The sequence below is a fragment of the Notothenia rossii genome (assembly GCF_949606895.1).
Source record: "Notothenia rossii genome assembly, chromosome: 5".
Lineage (NCBI taxonomy): Eukaryota > Metazoa > Chordata > Actinopteri > Perciformes > Nototheniidae > Notothenia > Notothenia rossii.
The window spans coordinates 74437032-74451404 of record NC_136903.1 but is presented as its reverse complement, the minus strand read 5'-3'; the positions used below and the strand labels follow the sequence as shown (position 1 = coordinate 74451404).

At 40.2% G+C, this 14373-nt stretch overlaps 1 protein-coding gene across 2 annotated transcripts in view; it reads left to right on the top strand.

Annotated features, from left to right (window-relative positions):
* Nucleotides 1-510: 510 nt before the first annotated feature.
* bsnb (bassoon (presynaptic cytomatrix protein) b) overlaps nt 511-14373 on the top strand; it is a 57648-nt gene continuing 43785 nt past the window's right edge. For both annotated transcript variants that reach the window (XM_079683406.1, XM_079683407.1), the window contains exons 1-2: nt 511-849; nt 7963-8353. In XM_079683406.1, the coding sequence (XP_079539532.1) occupies nt 671-849; nt 7963-8353 (570 nt within the window). In that variant the 5' untranslated portion in view covers nt 511-670. The remainder of the gene's footprint in view (nt 850-7962; nt 8354-14373) is intronic.

The window sequence follows — 14373 nt, the reverse complement described above, 5'->3', positions numbered from 1 at the left end:
TTTAAGTATTCAGTTTGGTATCGTATAAGATTAAGAAAACCAGCAATAGGTCTATTACATTTCCGTGGTTCAACCTATTGGCCTTTTTGCTTAAATGACAAACGATTATTTGTAATTGATTATCAAAACAATTGTTTATTCATTGTCTGTCAGTTGACTTATCGATTAAATTTATCGATTTAAAAAAAAAAACCCGTAGTGTGCAAATAATGTAGGCTACGCTCAATACCTTTTTCTTTACAGAAAATGCTAAATATATACAAACGAGATAAAGGATTATCCCATTTCAAAACACGCAGTAACGATGTATGATGTTTCTGTCGCTTAGGTTACAAAACAAATGGTCCATATGAGGGAAAGACCCGGGTTAAATCGGGGAGGTCCCAGTGGTCTCTCCAGTCATGTGCCATAGAGCGACTCAGAGGTATTTGCGTGGTGGCTTGAGATAACCGAGCGTCGTGAACGCGCACGTACGAGCCTCTCAAGTTCCCACCCATTGCGTCAGCGCGCTCCCTCGCTCTCTCCGTCAGTGCGCGTGCTCCGTGCGGGATGCTGAATTGTAGGTGATGATGGCGGAAGGGGAGCAGCGCTGAGTTTCATCTGAGTTTCCACCACAGCTGTAGAACCGTCTACAACATCGTTTCTCTCCGTCGAGACCTATCCCGAGGCGATGGGGAACGAGGCCAGTATGGAAGGGGAGGGACAGGCGGGACAGCCCGGCCCCGCCGTGCCTGCAGCAGGGGCTCCGGCTTCCATTTCAGCACCACCGGACTCTGGACAGCTCATCAAGCCGAGCAATGGAGCGCCAGCCGGAGGAAGTGGGGCTGCACCCGGCCCGGGGATTAACAGGTAGCCACGATAGCTAGGACTCTTCTCCGGCAAACTGTGGAGAGAAATCAGGGAGGCTACTGTGCAGTGTACGGTGCATCGGTACAGTGTGGAGTGTTCATAGGCTATAGGATCAGCCGACTGCGTTCAGATAGACGTGAATGGGTGCTTAATTATTTATTTCTATATCCCTGTCAACACAATTCACCAACCCCCTTTGGAGACCCGTTTCTGCTTTTTGGTAGCGGCACCACCCTATTACTCAACGTTAATTTGGGTCGAAGTCAAATTTAATATGCAACGCTTTCGATGTAGAATCAATCATTCGTAAATATAGCGTTCAATAGGAATTTTTACGCCCGTTTTCACGGTGTCTGTCCTCAGGCATCAGTGGCTAAGTATCATTACTGAATGAGCGACATTTTTCTCCTCATAGCGATCAAGTAGCCTAAATATGAGTATTTCGGAATGGATCTGAAAAGATATGCCCCCCATAGTTTCACGTGATACATTAGAAATGTAAATGATTCAAAGGGCTCTTGATCTCTCACGTTGAATGCCTCACTCGCCTCTACTACATGTTAATTTCCTGAACTTGTCTCGACATGAAAACCAGTAAATACAGAGTCATCCTAGGAAATTACCTTTCTGACGTTTTGTAGGGTGACAGTGCTACCATCAGACAGCGTCATTACAGGACTGTAACGCATAGCTGCCTCATTCATTCATCAGTACTCAAATCAAATCAATATGCAGCAGCTAGTGGAAATTGTTTCTCACCACTATACAGCACAGAAAGAGGGAGATTTCTGCTAAAACAGTGCCGTTGCATCCCTCTGAGGAATCCAGACACTGAGCCCAGACATATTAACATGTATGAGTGACTTGAGTGATAATATTTCCATTATGTTTGCAGTTAAATATAAAAACTCCTCCATTTTCCTATTACAAGACAATCAGAATAACTTCAACACAAATCCAACCCATATGATCAGTTTAATCACACATAGTAGCCTGTCTGTATTGTGTGTGTGTGTGTAGTGGGGGGGGGGGGGGGGGGACACACACAGCTGCGTCTTGGATTTGCCACACCTGCATACAGTCTCTCACTTCTTACCATTTTTAACCTTCCATCCAAGGTGCATGGGTACATTTCTTCATGCTACAAACCTACATCCAAGGCTAAAATTCAAAAAAATCTATCCTGCCTGATTTATGTCGTTAAATTACAAAGTGATTGTAATATACAATGTGGAGCTGTTCGGATGTTCAGCTACTGTAAAATTGTAAACCAATAATAATGTTTAGCTTTGTCTATGTAAAAAAGCACTCAGTTTATCCACTAAGAAGCAGGTTTCATTTCTCTGTCATATCTTGATTTCTTGATTAAGACGGTTAGAGAGTGAGAGAGAGACAGTATATCATGTGGCTGATGGAAATAGGTTTCCTAAGATCAGGGCCCCCACACACCGTCTGAATCTTCCCCTACAAAGAACTTGCGAGTGTGAGAAACAATGAGACGGCGGCAGTGCTGAGACTGTAGATATGAGACTTTCATCTTAATTAAAATGAGTTGCTGCATTTTATGAATGTGCCTATTAATATGAATGGGGACATAATATGCTATATATATCCATACTCAGAAGTGGTTTCCCTATAGGCAGTTCTATAGGATATTTTATTCATGGCAGTCAAAGAGCTAAATCTGAGCCCATATGGGACTCGATCAAGCAAAGAAAGTCACCATAGCCTTCTGCTCCGCAAAGCAATGCAATGTTTATTTATTATATAACCATAATAGCTTTGACAACATCCTCAACTAATGACCATAACTGACGAACATTCAGAATTGCAAGAAATAATGAATTGTGTTGAACGCAGCTCCAAACATTTCCTATGTTTTCAACAAGCTAGAAAATGAGCCACTTCTACATTATTGTCTCATTGTTTCCTGTCTAACAACCAAATTAGTGAAGCGCGGTACATCCACCATCATGTACTTTATATTACAAAGTGCTAAAAGCTACTTCATGCAGTCTTTCCAAACAATTTAAATCATCAAGTAATGAAAATCGATATAAATCAAAAGTCCATTACAAACCTGAAAAAAGCTGTAGTTCATACAACCCATGAAAATGATGATACAGTCATGCTCTGAGACACAGTGAGCAAACAGTATGCCCTCATGATTAATTTACCTTCAGCAATGAGAGCATTGTGCACTAGGTAGCCAACACATAGCAAATGGTTATGACAACAAATAATGCAGAACCAGATCTTATTATTTATGAGGTTATGACAGCCCTAGGATACAGAAAGATAAATGACTACCTATGAGTCATTGGCAGTGTAGCATTACTGTCAAGATGTCTAAAGATTGACACTTTAATTTAATAGGAAAATGCCTGTTAAAGCTTAATTATTCTTTCAATGCATGTTACATGTTGGGATTTTAGTGGCAAACAGCTGGAGTTTTGTGTCACAGTGACTACAAATGCTTCAAATTGTTCTGCTTTTATTGAATGTGTGTATTTGATATGTAAGCTGAACCAGTGCAACATACTTCCACCGTGTGTTTTATCATCTCAGACTAGATGGTCCATACCAGTACCAGTACTAAACCATGGCTAAATATGAACTCTGCTCCACTCTCTTGTGCCGCTCTGTGTATTTTGGCAGAATGGAAACAGTGATTTGTGTAGTTAGAGGTGCACCCAACCCAAGTGGGTGCTGTTCATTACATCAGAGACAGAGCTAAGAATACGATTTCACGAGATAAAAACCTACCCAACAGTCTTTGAAAAACCCAGATGGCTGTTTAACAACGCTGTTCTGAATGTGTCTCCAGAATCCTTGAAGACTCTGTGACCATCTGGATGGAAAGAAAATATGTTATCTGTTGCACCATAAAAAGATCTTCAACCCAATTTGCATTTCAATTTGCAACTACTTTTCCTAACATTTCATACATGTCATGAGTCTTTACTCAATACAACCATAATGTTCATCTATTATTTTCTATGTAAGACACATCAACATAGCAATATAAATCTGTCATTTTGTTTCATGATATACACATTCAGCAAAGACATTCTGGCTACTATCTCTGTTTGATTAGGAATAATAATTGCAACTCTGGAAACAAAATAAGACATATTTGTATGGTGCTGTGGGTGGGATACGTGTTTTTCTAGATGGTTAGAAGACTCTCTAAAGTTTCTGAAAATGTCTTCAGAACTGCAGTAATTCTTCTAAAAATGTCTATAAAAGTTTACCAGCTTTTTAAATGTTTTTTAGAAATTGAAACTTTGACTTTAATGTACAATACATAAGAGGCACAAACCTTATCTAAATGACACACACCATCAAACAAAACATAGCTGTAACACACAGCGTGTCTGCTATCTTTTGGGATCCTTGAGGGGCGCTTATTGTGATTGTATGTAGCCTGCTTTATGTGAGAAGCCTTTTCTTAATGTGTCGCACTGCAGGTGGGAGATTTAAAGTTTCAGCACAGCTCCTGCATTTGCATTTGACCAACATGGTCTCTCCCTCAGACATGTTCGACTGCTCATCAATACTTTTTCAAGAGTTTGCCAAACCTGTTCAATTTGAAATGATAAATTGGCAGCAAATAAGTACAAATTAGAAGTGCGTTGGCTTTCAACACCCATGTTCACCTCTGTCAAAGAATGTAATGATTAGTTTAATGAATATTGGAACAGCATTGACTTGGGTCTATTTTTCATAGCCTCTGTCCAAGGTTTGGCTATACGAAGAAAATAAAACACATTAGCTTTGTTTCTGATTCCTTTCCATTTAGTTTGAATGCAGCACCAACAAGGTGTTTGCTGCTAACAACATCAACTAAAAACCAGTTCTTTAAAAATAATGTTTGACAGAAATCACATAGATATGTTTTACTTTCTTACTTTCAGTCGGGTAACAGGAGCTGATAAGGAAACACCGTAAAACATTAAACCCTTTGTCTAACAAGTAAGGTGTCCATCAGCCACAGCATGTCAACAATATAATTCACCCCACTGACTATTATAAAGCCAGGTGTATTTCCCTCCGGGGCTAATCATTACCTCTTTCCATTTTACTTCCAAAAAGATTATAGTCACTGATATTCTTCACACCTAAATCGATGAGCATTTCATGTGGATGTATTCTCTACATGATGCCTTTAATGTGCATCTGGCCCTCACAAACAAACAATGCATTCATTCAAACATGTTCTTATGCATCCACTACATCTGTGGTTTGACCTTCCCATATTATTAAATGGATGAGGTTTCACTCAGAAGCCAGAGATACAAATCAATAAGAAACGTATAGAATCTCCATTGTAGGGCTGCTGATACAGATAAACTGTCAGGCTAAGATTAAGTAGTGTCTAATATTTTCCTTTTCTATTTCCCTGACATATTTGACAAGTCATATGCATTACATTACATGTCACTTTTAGACGCTTTTATCAAAAGCGACTTACATACTCAATACTGTGGGCAATCCCCACAGGAGCAATTTGGGGTGAAGTGTCTTGCCCAGGGACACAACGACATGCTGACTGCAGTGGGGTTTGAACCTGTGCTCCCCTGATCCGAACACCAACGCACTAACCCACTGCGCCACACGCCTCCGCCAATCTTTTTTAAAGAATAAGGGATCTGTACAAATCGTTTTTTTAAGTAATCAGTTGTTGATAGTTAAGTTAACCCCTTCGGCACCTTGTACCAGCCAGTACTTTGATTTACGCCCTCACAGTTGGTATTGTCAGTAACAACCTGGTATTGGTGCAGTGCTGCCGGAGGATACTAGAGTAATGACCCCACATGTCTGCTGAGATTTTAATGAACATAACTTTGGTTTAATCTTTCCTTGTTCTGTGTTCAAATTGAAATGGATTTGACAATCATTTTTTTTATCAAAGTTGTTATGTCAGGAACAGGAGAGGCTCAGATGCTGGCCTGTAAAATGTTGGGTATCTTGCCAAATAGGAAATAGTTACCTTCTCTTTCAGCTTTATAAAAGCTGCTACTCATAAATTCATATTTTTAGTATATCCATCTGTGAGATGTGACTCTAAAGCTTGTACTGTTATTGGAACCACCCTCCAAACTATCCCAATGGGAAATGTTTATTGACTTTTCCGTACCTGCTTGGTCCCACCTGTCCAGTCTGACAATGCCAAAACATATGTTCAAATCATGATGTCCAGTGTGTGCCTATTAACACAACAAGAGTTTATACACTTTATGCATCATTTCAATAAATAGTTTAACATGCAATTATTTCCCAAAATGTTGACCTTTAATTGTCACTTACACCTGGAGCTCCCATTATAAAACTTTGCCAATGTAGAAACCCTTTGCTATCCACTTTGTGATAAAGCAAACTATTTCTCTAGAAACAAAGCCACACGTTGATCAGTGGTCAGTAGCTTTAACAATATCCTCTCACAGCAGGAAAGCGCCGGTCAGCACAGTGTCAGTGTATAAAACCCAGTCACGCCTGTGTTGAATTTCAAATGTAACAGTCCAGTGATGGTATGAAGAGTACAGGTTTTCCTGAGGGGCTCACGACTGTGAACACAGGACTCCTGTGGAGAGTGGAATAATGTCGAATGAGTTGTGCAGCCTCTATTGGCTGTGACTCATAATTGCTAACAAACTCTAATTTAATTCCTTTACTCCTCCATTTATTTCCAACAATCTTTTCACTGTAAATGCAGGGCTGCTGTTGAGACTGTCTGGAGAATGACGAGCTTGACAAAAGGTCTGAGTTGTTATGACAGTGGAAATCCTCCATTCGTATTTCATTATTGGTACTAATGCCTGAGGGCTAAAATGAGCAAGAGAACCCAAAGTTTACAGTGCTGTTTCTGATGCACTCATTTGTTCCACCCTAAACATGTTGCTGAAAGCAAGCCACAAAGAGCACTTCAAAGAAACTGATAGAGGCTATATAAAATATTCAACATATGCCTCACAGTTGGCCAAGGTTTTGAGTAGTCTGATATCACCCTATGAACAACTATAACATGTTTTAATGGCATGTGGACCATGTGAATCCCACAGCTGATGGCTTCCAAAATACACTCGTCAAGTAGAAGTACTGCTCGTTCTTGAATGTACTTTGAGATCACTGGTATGAAAAACATGGACAATTATTCTTGTTACAAAGTGTTCTCAGCGTTCTGGGACAAAGTCAGAGGTGTAGACTCAAATTACCAAACATTCTGTAAGTGGTGGTCAAAAAAACAAATTTCAGTATGCAAGTTCGGACATGAGTGCAAAGACTTTAGATGTACTCGTCATTTGTAAAACAATGACTTGCTCCCACCTCTTACAGGAGTGTAACCTAAAGTGTTTTAATTGCGTTTAGGAGATTGGATGAACTGTTGTGCTGTTTGGAAAGAATTGTCTAAAGGGTTTTGCAATGTGTGAACTCGTTAAGGACAAATATTTGTATTTCCATTTGTAATCCACTTGTTAAATCTCTTTCTATTCAGTTTTTCAGCTAAAATCCTGAAAGTTGGGTAAATAAATTCCACATTGTTATAAATAAAAGTGTTATATGATATAAAAATAAAACAATGACAAAAATAACACTAGCAAAAAAATGGGAAGAGTACCCCCCAGTAAAGTCACCATAAAGTCAGGAGTCACGTCATGCATTATAACATTTCTTCTCAGAGCCACTAACCGAGAAATGTATTATCTCCAAGTGAAGGCAGGACATTATGTCTCGGAGCCATGGACTAAGTGTGGGCGGGGCAGCTTCTTTCCATCTGAGCAAACTACGTGTCTCGCCAAGAGTGAGGCTAAAGCAACCATGTGGCGCTCTGCAGATGTCTCCCTTAGTAACGACAAACAGAGCTATCAGAGGCTCTGGAGCTACATCCTACTGTAAGGTGTTTTGAAAGGGTAAGAAAGCCTCCTTCACTTTTGTAAGTGAGGGCACTTAACATGTGTCCTAGGAGTGATATATTAGGTAGATGCTAAAACATGAAACCTCGGACATTTGCGCCCTATAAACTACCACCAGGCAGTGTCTGCCACAGAGTGAGGATTTATGTATTGATTTGAGGATTGAATCCATTGTCACTCTCCTTATCATTCCTTCCAGACCACCCCCGTCAGACCCAGGCCCTAAAGCAGGAGTCCAGAGTGGTCATGGGACAGGGGACCGGTTGGCCTCCCACGACACTCATCAGCATGCCGCCCCTCAAGGAGAGCAGGGCCAGGGTCATGTGGCGCGGAAGAGTCTGCATGTGGATGTGGGGAGCAGCAGGACGGGGCGGTCCCCCTCTGTGTCCCCGGACAGAGGCAGCGTTCCCACATCCCCTTACTCTGTGCCACAAATTGCACCTATGCCTAGCAGCAAGCTGTGCCCGGTCTGCAAAACCACCGACCTGACGGGCAGCGGGGACGACAAGCCCACCTACAACACCTGCACTCAGTGCTGCTCCATGGTGTGCAACCAGTGCGGCTTCAACCCCAACCCGCACCTCACAGAGGTAAGTAGAGCGTTCACAAGATGATTGTAGGGACATTCTTCACATTTTCCCAAGTTGCTTTTATTAGTTTTATTTGTCGTTGCGTTTTAGTGTTTTGTATGCCTCTTCTGAAATCTATGTAGAGCTTTTTAGATTGTAAACACTTCATCAATGGTGTCAGACTAATGGAATATATCATGTTACCTTAATCACTGAGTGTTTTAAACCTTTTGCTTTATAAAAACAATACGTCTACATGTAAGGATCTTCAACAGTGTGATCTTGCCACAGCCAGCCCCCAGTACTTGGCAGGTAGCAGGTGCTAATTTCATACCCTGCCTAGTTTCATAGTAGTTTTCGCCACAAACAACCTAATACGTAAATATGATATACATATTATGTGGGACAGGTCATCAGTATCACTCTGCCCTGAATTACAGACACAGCCAGCATCTGCCATTGTGCATTCATGTGGAAAACAAAAACATTTAAAACACTACCACGAAATGGCAAAAAACCAAAACAAAGCTGCTGTACAATTGAGTGCACAAACAAATTCAGAATGAATTCGTATTAAAGACTGCCTGGAGGCAAACAAAGAAAAAGAAGCACTTGGGTGGCTCTATGACGATGATTTACCAACAAATGGTTTTCTGAATGAAACGTTATAAAATCTAAATATTTTACAAACCTATTCACAGACAACCGGGATATTATAAGTCCTTGTGATTGTGATCAGGCAGACGAATCGTGCTTTAGAATAGGAGCAGGCGTTTTTATGTCAGGATTATTTACTTCAACCTTATTTCCCCAATGTGGAGCAACACTCTTGTACAGTATATAAAAACCATGTATATTGACTGTACCGCACATTGTACAGATCTCTGTTTTAAGGCTAGCAGTTTTTAATTGTTGATGTGCTCCCTCCCTACGGTATTACAGCACTGCCCATTCATAGCATAGCGGATGGTGTTGAGGGAGGCTGTATGAGAAAAAATGACGTCAGAGCCTACCTTATATATTATCTTCATGTGAACAGGAAGGTCTCTCAAAGCAAGTGCACATTTAAAAGGATGTTGTTTATTGTGGGGGGATTCAGGTGCTTCAGTTTGGTTTCACTTGTTCAGTGGTAACTCTTTTCTCGTTGACATTTGTGAGTAATGTCGTTGATGATTATTGTTGGCTGTGACTGGCTCGCAGGCTGGATCGCACCAACTGGAACTGAGCTGGATGTGAGTTAGTCTCACGTTGATTGAGAGCTGTGAACTTTTTGCTCGAGCCATTGTTTGCCTTGATTGATGAAGTGTTTAATGATGTGGTTAGCGCATGATCTTTAATCCCCGAATTAAAGGGATATCACACAATTCTGTGCCCAGTAACATATTGGTCACTTCATAATAGCTGTAATGAATTGTAGGACCTCATCTTAAAGCAAGGGTTATGTTTTCTTCTCTCGCTGATGTTCATAGTCAATGCACACAACCCTTAAACAAAGCTCTATCCATCCTTCCTGTCAGGCACTAGTGAGCATCCAAATCATGCCCAGAGCCTCTCCAAATCAAAGCTTTTTATAACGCAGCCAAACGCACCACATCCCCCCATCGTTCACATTCATTCACATGCACCTAAACAGTCATCACCATTAACAGGTAGCTATTGCCTTCATCCTAAAATAAATGACTTCCCTAATTTGAATTAGTCTATGCTTCACTGTTACTGTGACTCAAGTGCGGCTGTGTCATCCGTCACAAAGTTTCACATCAACTCCAGTGAGTCATGTTGCAAATTGTAGCCAATATGCAATGTCAGTTAAGCTGGCCTGCAGGCTATCAGAGCAACTGTAGACTGCATTTATACCAGGATTCAGGGAGCACATGTTAACACATGTTTTGTGGATGCATGCATTTGTATGTAAGTGTGTGTTTGTATGCTTAAATACAGGCTGTATATAAGAATGGAGACTTTGCAAGGTTGCGTTAGATGTAAGGACTAGAAGAATAGCGCAGACCAAAGCGGAGACAGACTGCAGAGGATAGATTGTGAAAGGGAGCATGGCAGTAAAGGGAACGGCGGAGGTGGATCTTATGTTTTTTTTCAGCTCAGCCTTGGTGAGCTTGTCAGATGCTGGCAGGGAGAGAGACTCTGAGGGAAAGCGTTCAGCCTCTGGAGACCTGAAGATTTACCCCCATAACCTACTTAGCATGGATTGGGCTCTTGCCTCACTGCAGCAGATCTAACACGGCCTTATCACTCAGCAGTGAAACTGATGATGGCCACATTGTTGCTGATCAAGGTGACGATAACGTTGAAGAAGACGACGACTTGAATTAAAGTCACTCTGATGGTGAGGACAAGAAGAGAGAAGCAAGCTAAGAAAGTTGAAGTGAAAGTGTCTGTTCTAAGCAGGATCAGATGTTGTTTTACTTGTGTGTTTACGTGGAGACAGACTTTCAGGATTTTCAAGGATTACACTTTTTTTGGTGTTTTTTTTTGGTAAAAATCACCTGTTGCATTTTCTATTAACGACGGTATCCTATTGAAATCAGTTGAATGATTGTCTCCTGATTAAAACAAGGGCTCAGTTCTCTTTGTCAGCTACATTACAAATAGTTTACAGACACTGATTGAACTGTGCCGGATTACAGAGATAATATGAGTAAAATCTGTTACTGAAGAGGATTTCCCTTCAAATAACAGAAAGATGGAAGTGCTGATTAAAATGTTCATAACCGAGGGCGATTTCCATTTTTGAATATTTTAGATTATGCTCATTCACCACAAAGTCCCAAATGAATCTCCAGCTTTGCATCAAAAGTGTAAATTCGATTTCCCCCCCCCCCCTTTTTTACATTTAGCAAGAAGGCGATTCACAGTGGGATTTGTCATGTAACAGAATCATGTAACATTGTGTGAGTAATGACAACAGATGTTGAAATATAAGTTGATGCTGTGTTACGTAAACTACCTGATAAGGGAATGCAATTTATAGAGATGTAAACAATGAGCAACACATGGGTGTTGTGCCACAGTATGTTACAGGGCTGTCAGTAAACCTGAGTTGATGAGATTTATTTAGACATGTTGGCTCTGAGCGTTCAAGCAATCAAACACGGCATCTTGTGCGTTGGGTGCGGATGACGTAGAAGACAGAAAGGTGGGGTTTAATTAAAGACTTTGTGATCAAAGAGGGGAGGAGAAGTAGGAGAAGCAGGACTGACATGGATAGACTTGGAGACAGAGAATAACATAACAGAGAATAAGGGCTCAGAGAGAAAGTGAACGCACCCCAACAGTGTTCTCCCACCATCATACCGGAGAACATCTGCTTTATAATTGGTCCAATTTCTATTTATAGATTGTACCCTCCTCCTGTCTGCAACAATGGCTTGGTCCTGTGAAGCCACAGCTGAGAGGGAGAGAGGGAGAGAGACAGAGAGAGAAAGAGAGGGATAGCTGTGTGGTCGCAGAGGGATACAGAATAAAAGAGCAAAGGCACCATCATAAATTACCTATAATAGTTGAGAGTATTAACGTGTTGCAACACTAAATGATTCAGCCCCAATACAAAAATACAGAAATAAATCAAAGAAATATTCTGGGGCAATTTTGAGAAGAAAGGGTTTCTCTTTGCAGTTTGATTTGCTTCTCCACGATGAAGGCATCTGCATTGCAAAAGCACACTGCAGATGGATTTAAAAAACGATTTTAACTTCTTATTAGTTTTTTTTGAAAAGTGCCTTCGAACTGCTTCTTTTATCCAGAAATCCCACAAGACTAGTTTTCAACAAATGCTCCCACACAAAATACTCTTTTTATATATCTGCCTCCCCGATCAAAATACATTTCTATCAGTTATGTGGTCACTGTTTATTTTACTCCAACATACACTATTTTACATTTGAAAATTCCAATGTATACTTCAGTCCAAAAACAAATTCGTATTTTGTTGTTCAAGCTTTATTTATTTATCTTTTTTTTTTATGACAAACATAACTTTTGAATGTGAAAGGGGCTGCTCTTAGTTATGACAAATCATTCTCACCCGACTCAGCCGTTCTCCTCAGATGTACAGAGCATTTTAGCGCCTTTCAGCTAATTGTTTTTGTTTTAATGGTCCGCAACTTTAATAATGTCTAGCTGGTGAACATAGTGGAGCGTTTAGCAGCTAAAGAGATAGAGTGCACGTTAGACCTACATTTGACAGGTGGCCAGACATGCTATTCGACATAATGCAAATGTTGTTCTGTGTCTACTCGACGTGTTCTTCGGCATCAGTTTGCTTAAATGTTTGCCACAACAACTTGAGGTACAATTAGGTGATACGATGCCGAACTATGTGTTTACAGTTGTGCTATCAAGGTGCAGCTTTAAGCTTGTATAAAATGAATTGAGTGTAGTTCATACATAATTTTCCACTTGCACTCTTTTAGCCGTGACTAGAATCTACTGTGAGTCATTCTGTCAGCCAGTTAATCTACGCTTCAGCCCTCTCCTTCCTGCAAATGCCCAGCTGTGGGATGCAGGCTTCACGTACGACACTACTTAGTATCTCCGATAGAGACGCTGGTGCTTTAGCTGACTTGGATGTTAACGTTGCCCAAAGTTAATGTTCTCAAGCAGCTAGAGTAACACCAACCGGGGAGAACGGGCTTTCCATAGCATCAGAAGTGAACCGTCATTATTTCAAAGGGTTTTTGAAAGCAACTTGTTAGTCGAGGTTGTAAGTGTCTGAGGTACATTTTTTATCTAATGTTGAACTTAAACTCTTCAAGACCTTAGCGCTTGCTACAAAGTGAGAGTTCCTTGAGTTTTATTGCATGCATATTGTTTATTCATGTGACCACATTAACACAACATTATCAGTTGTCTAATATCTTTAGAGGGTTATCAAATAATATGTGAAAAATAAATAGAAATAAATATTAACAAAAATAATGTTGTCATATCATTGAAGGATAAGTCCATTACGCCTCAAGGGAGCAAGAGCCTGGTTCCTAATCCCCTCAAATGTGTTCAATGTTTAGTATCAGACATTTCTAATCCGCCTCTAACTCTGCGTCATCTGGCACCGCAGATTCCACGGCATTCAGATCTAGCAAAGTTGAAGACACTAGGTTGTTGTATCGATCGCTCACCAATACTTTCATGGGCTTTACTTGTGTGAAGTTACATTTGAGCAAAGGACAGAATGGCTGATATACAGTATGTGATGCATGAAGAGAATCAGGATGGGATTTCTGGTGATTTTCCTCTCACAAAAGGTTGAAATGTTTCAAATTTGGGAAAAAGCATTATAATTTGGGTCCTTGAGGAAGAAGGCTTTGGTAAAATGGTATGTTTCTTTAGGGTTGAGGTTACTGTCTGTCTTCTGCCTTGAATCTGCCTGTAAACAAAATATATATTCTGAATGGAAGTTTAATCATTTTCTTTTTGCTATTCATCAAAGGTTTTGCAGAAAAATTTGCCGTTTAATTATTTGTGAGGACAAAGTGAGCCGTATTTTCATTATTGGTTTCCCACCAACAAGAGTCAGCCTGCCGTTGTGTGTCATTTGTAATTAGTTAGAAACTGAGGCCGTGGCACATCAGAATAAAAAGAAATCCCTCTATGACACATATGATCCAGTATTTCAAATACATATGTATTACCTATTCGATCCTATATTCAGATGGATTTTACGCAAATATATATATTTGTATTAAAAAGGTTTGATTAATTGTACTCTGAAAGCATGCACATATGAAAACCTGAACATTTGGACTTCTTACATGACTCCTATTTTTCCTTACAAGTATGCTAGATTTACATTAGAGTAATCACTGTGTTTACATTTTTTTATTTGAATCCAATTAGCTTTAAAACATTGAATATAAATGTGAGACGACGAACTTCTCACTCAAACTGTAAGTTAAATATATTAAATCAAAATATAGAAAGATGTTTTTGTGACAGCGTTATGCACAGTGCACCCATTTGTGATGGCAGACGTTCAGTGGACAAACAGTGTGAACTGGGTCAGGAATCCAGCTGAGACACTACAC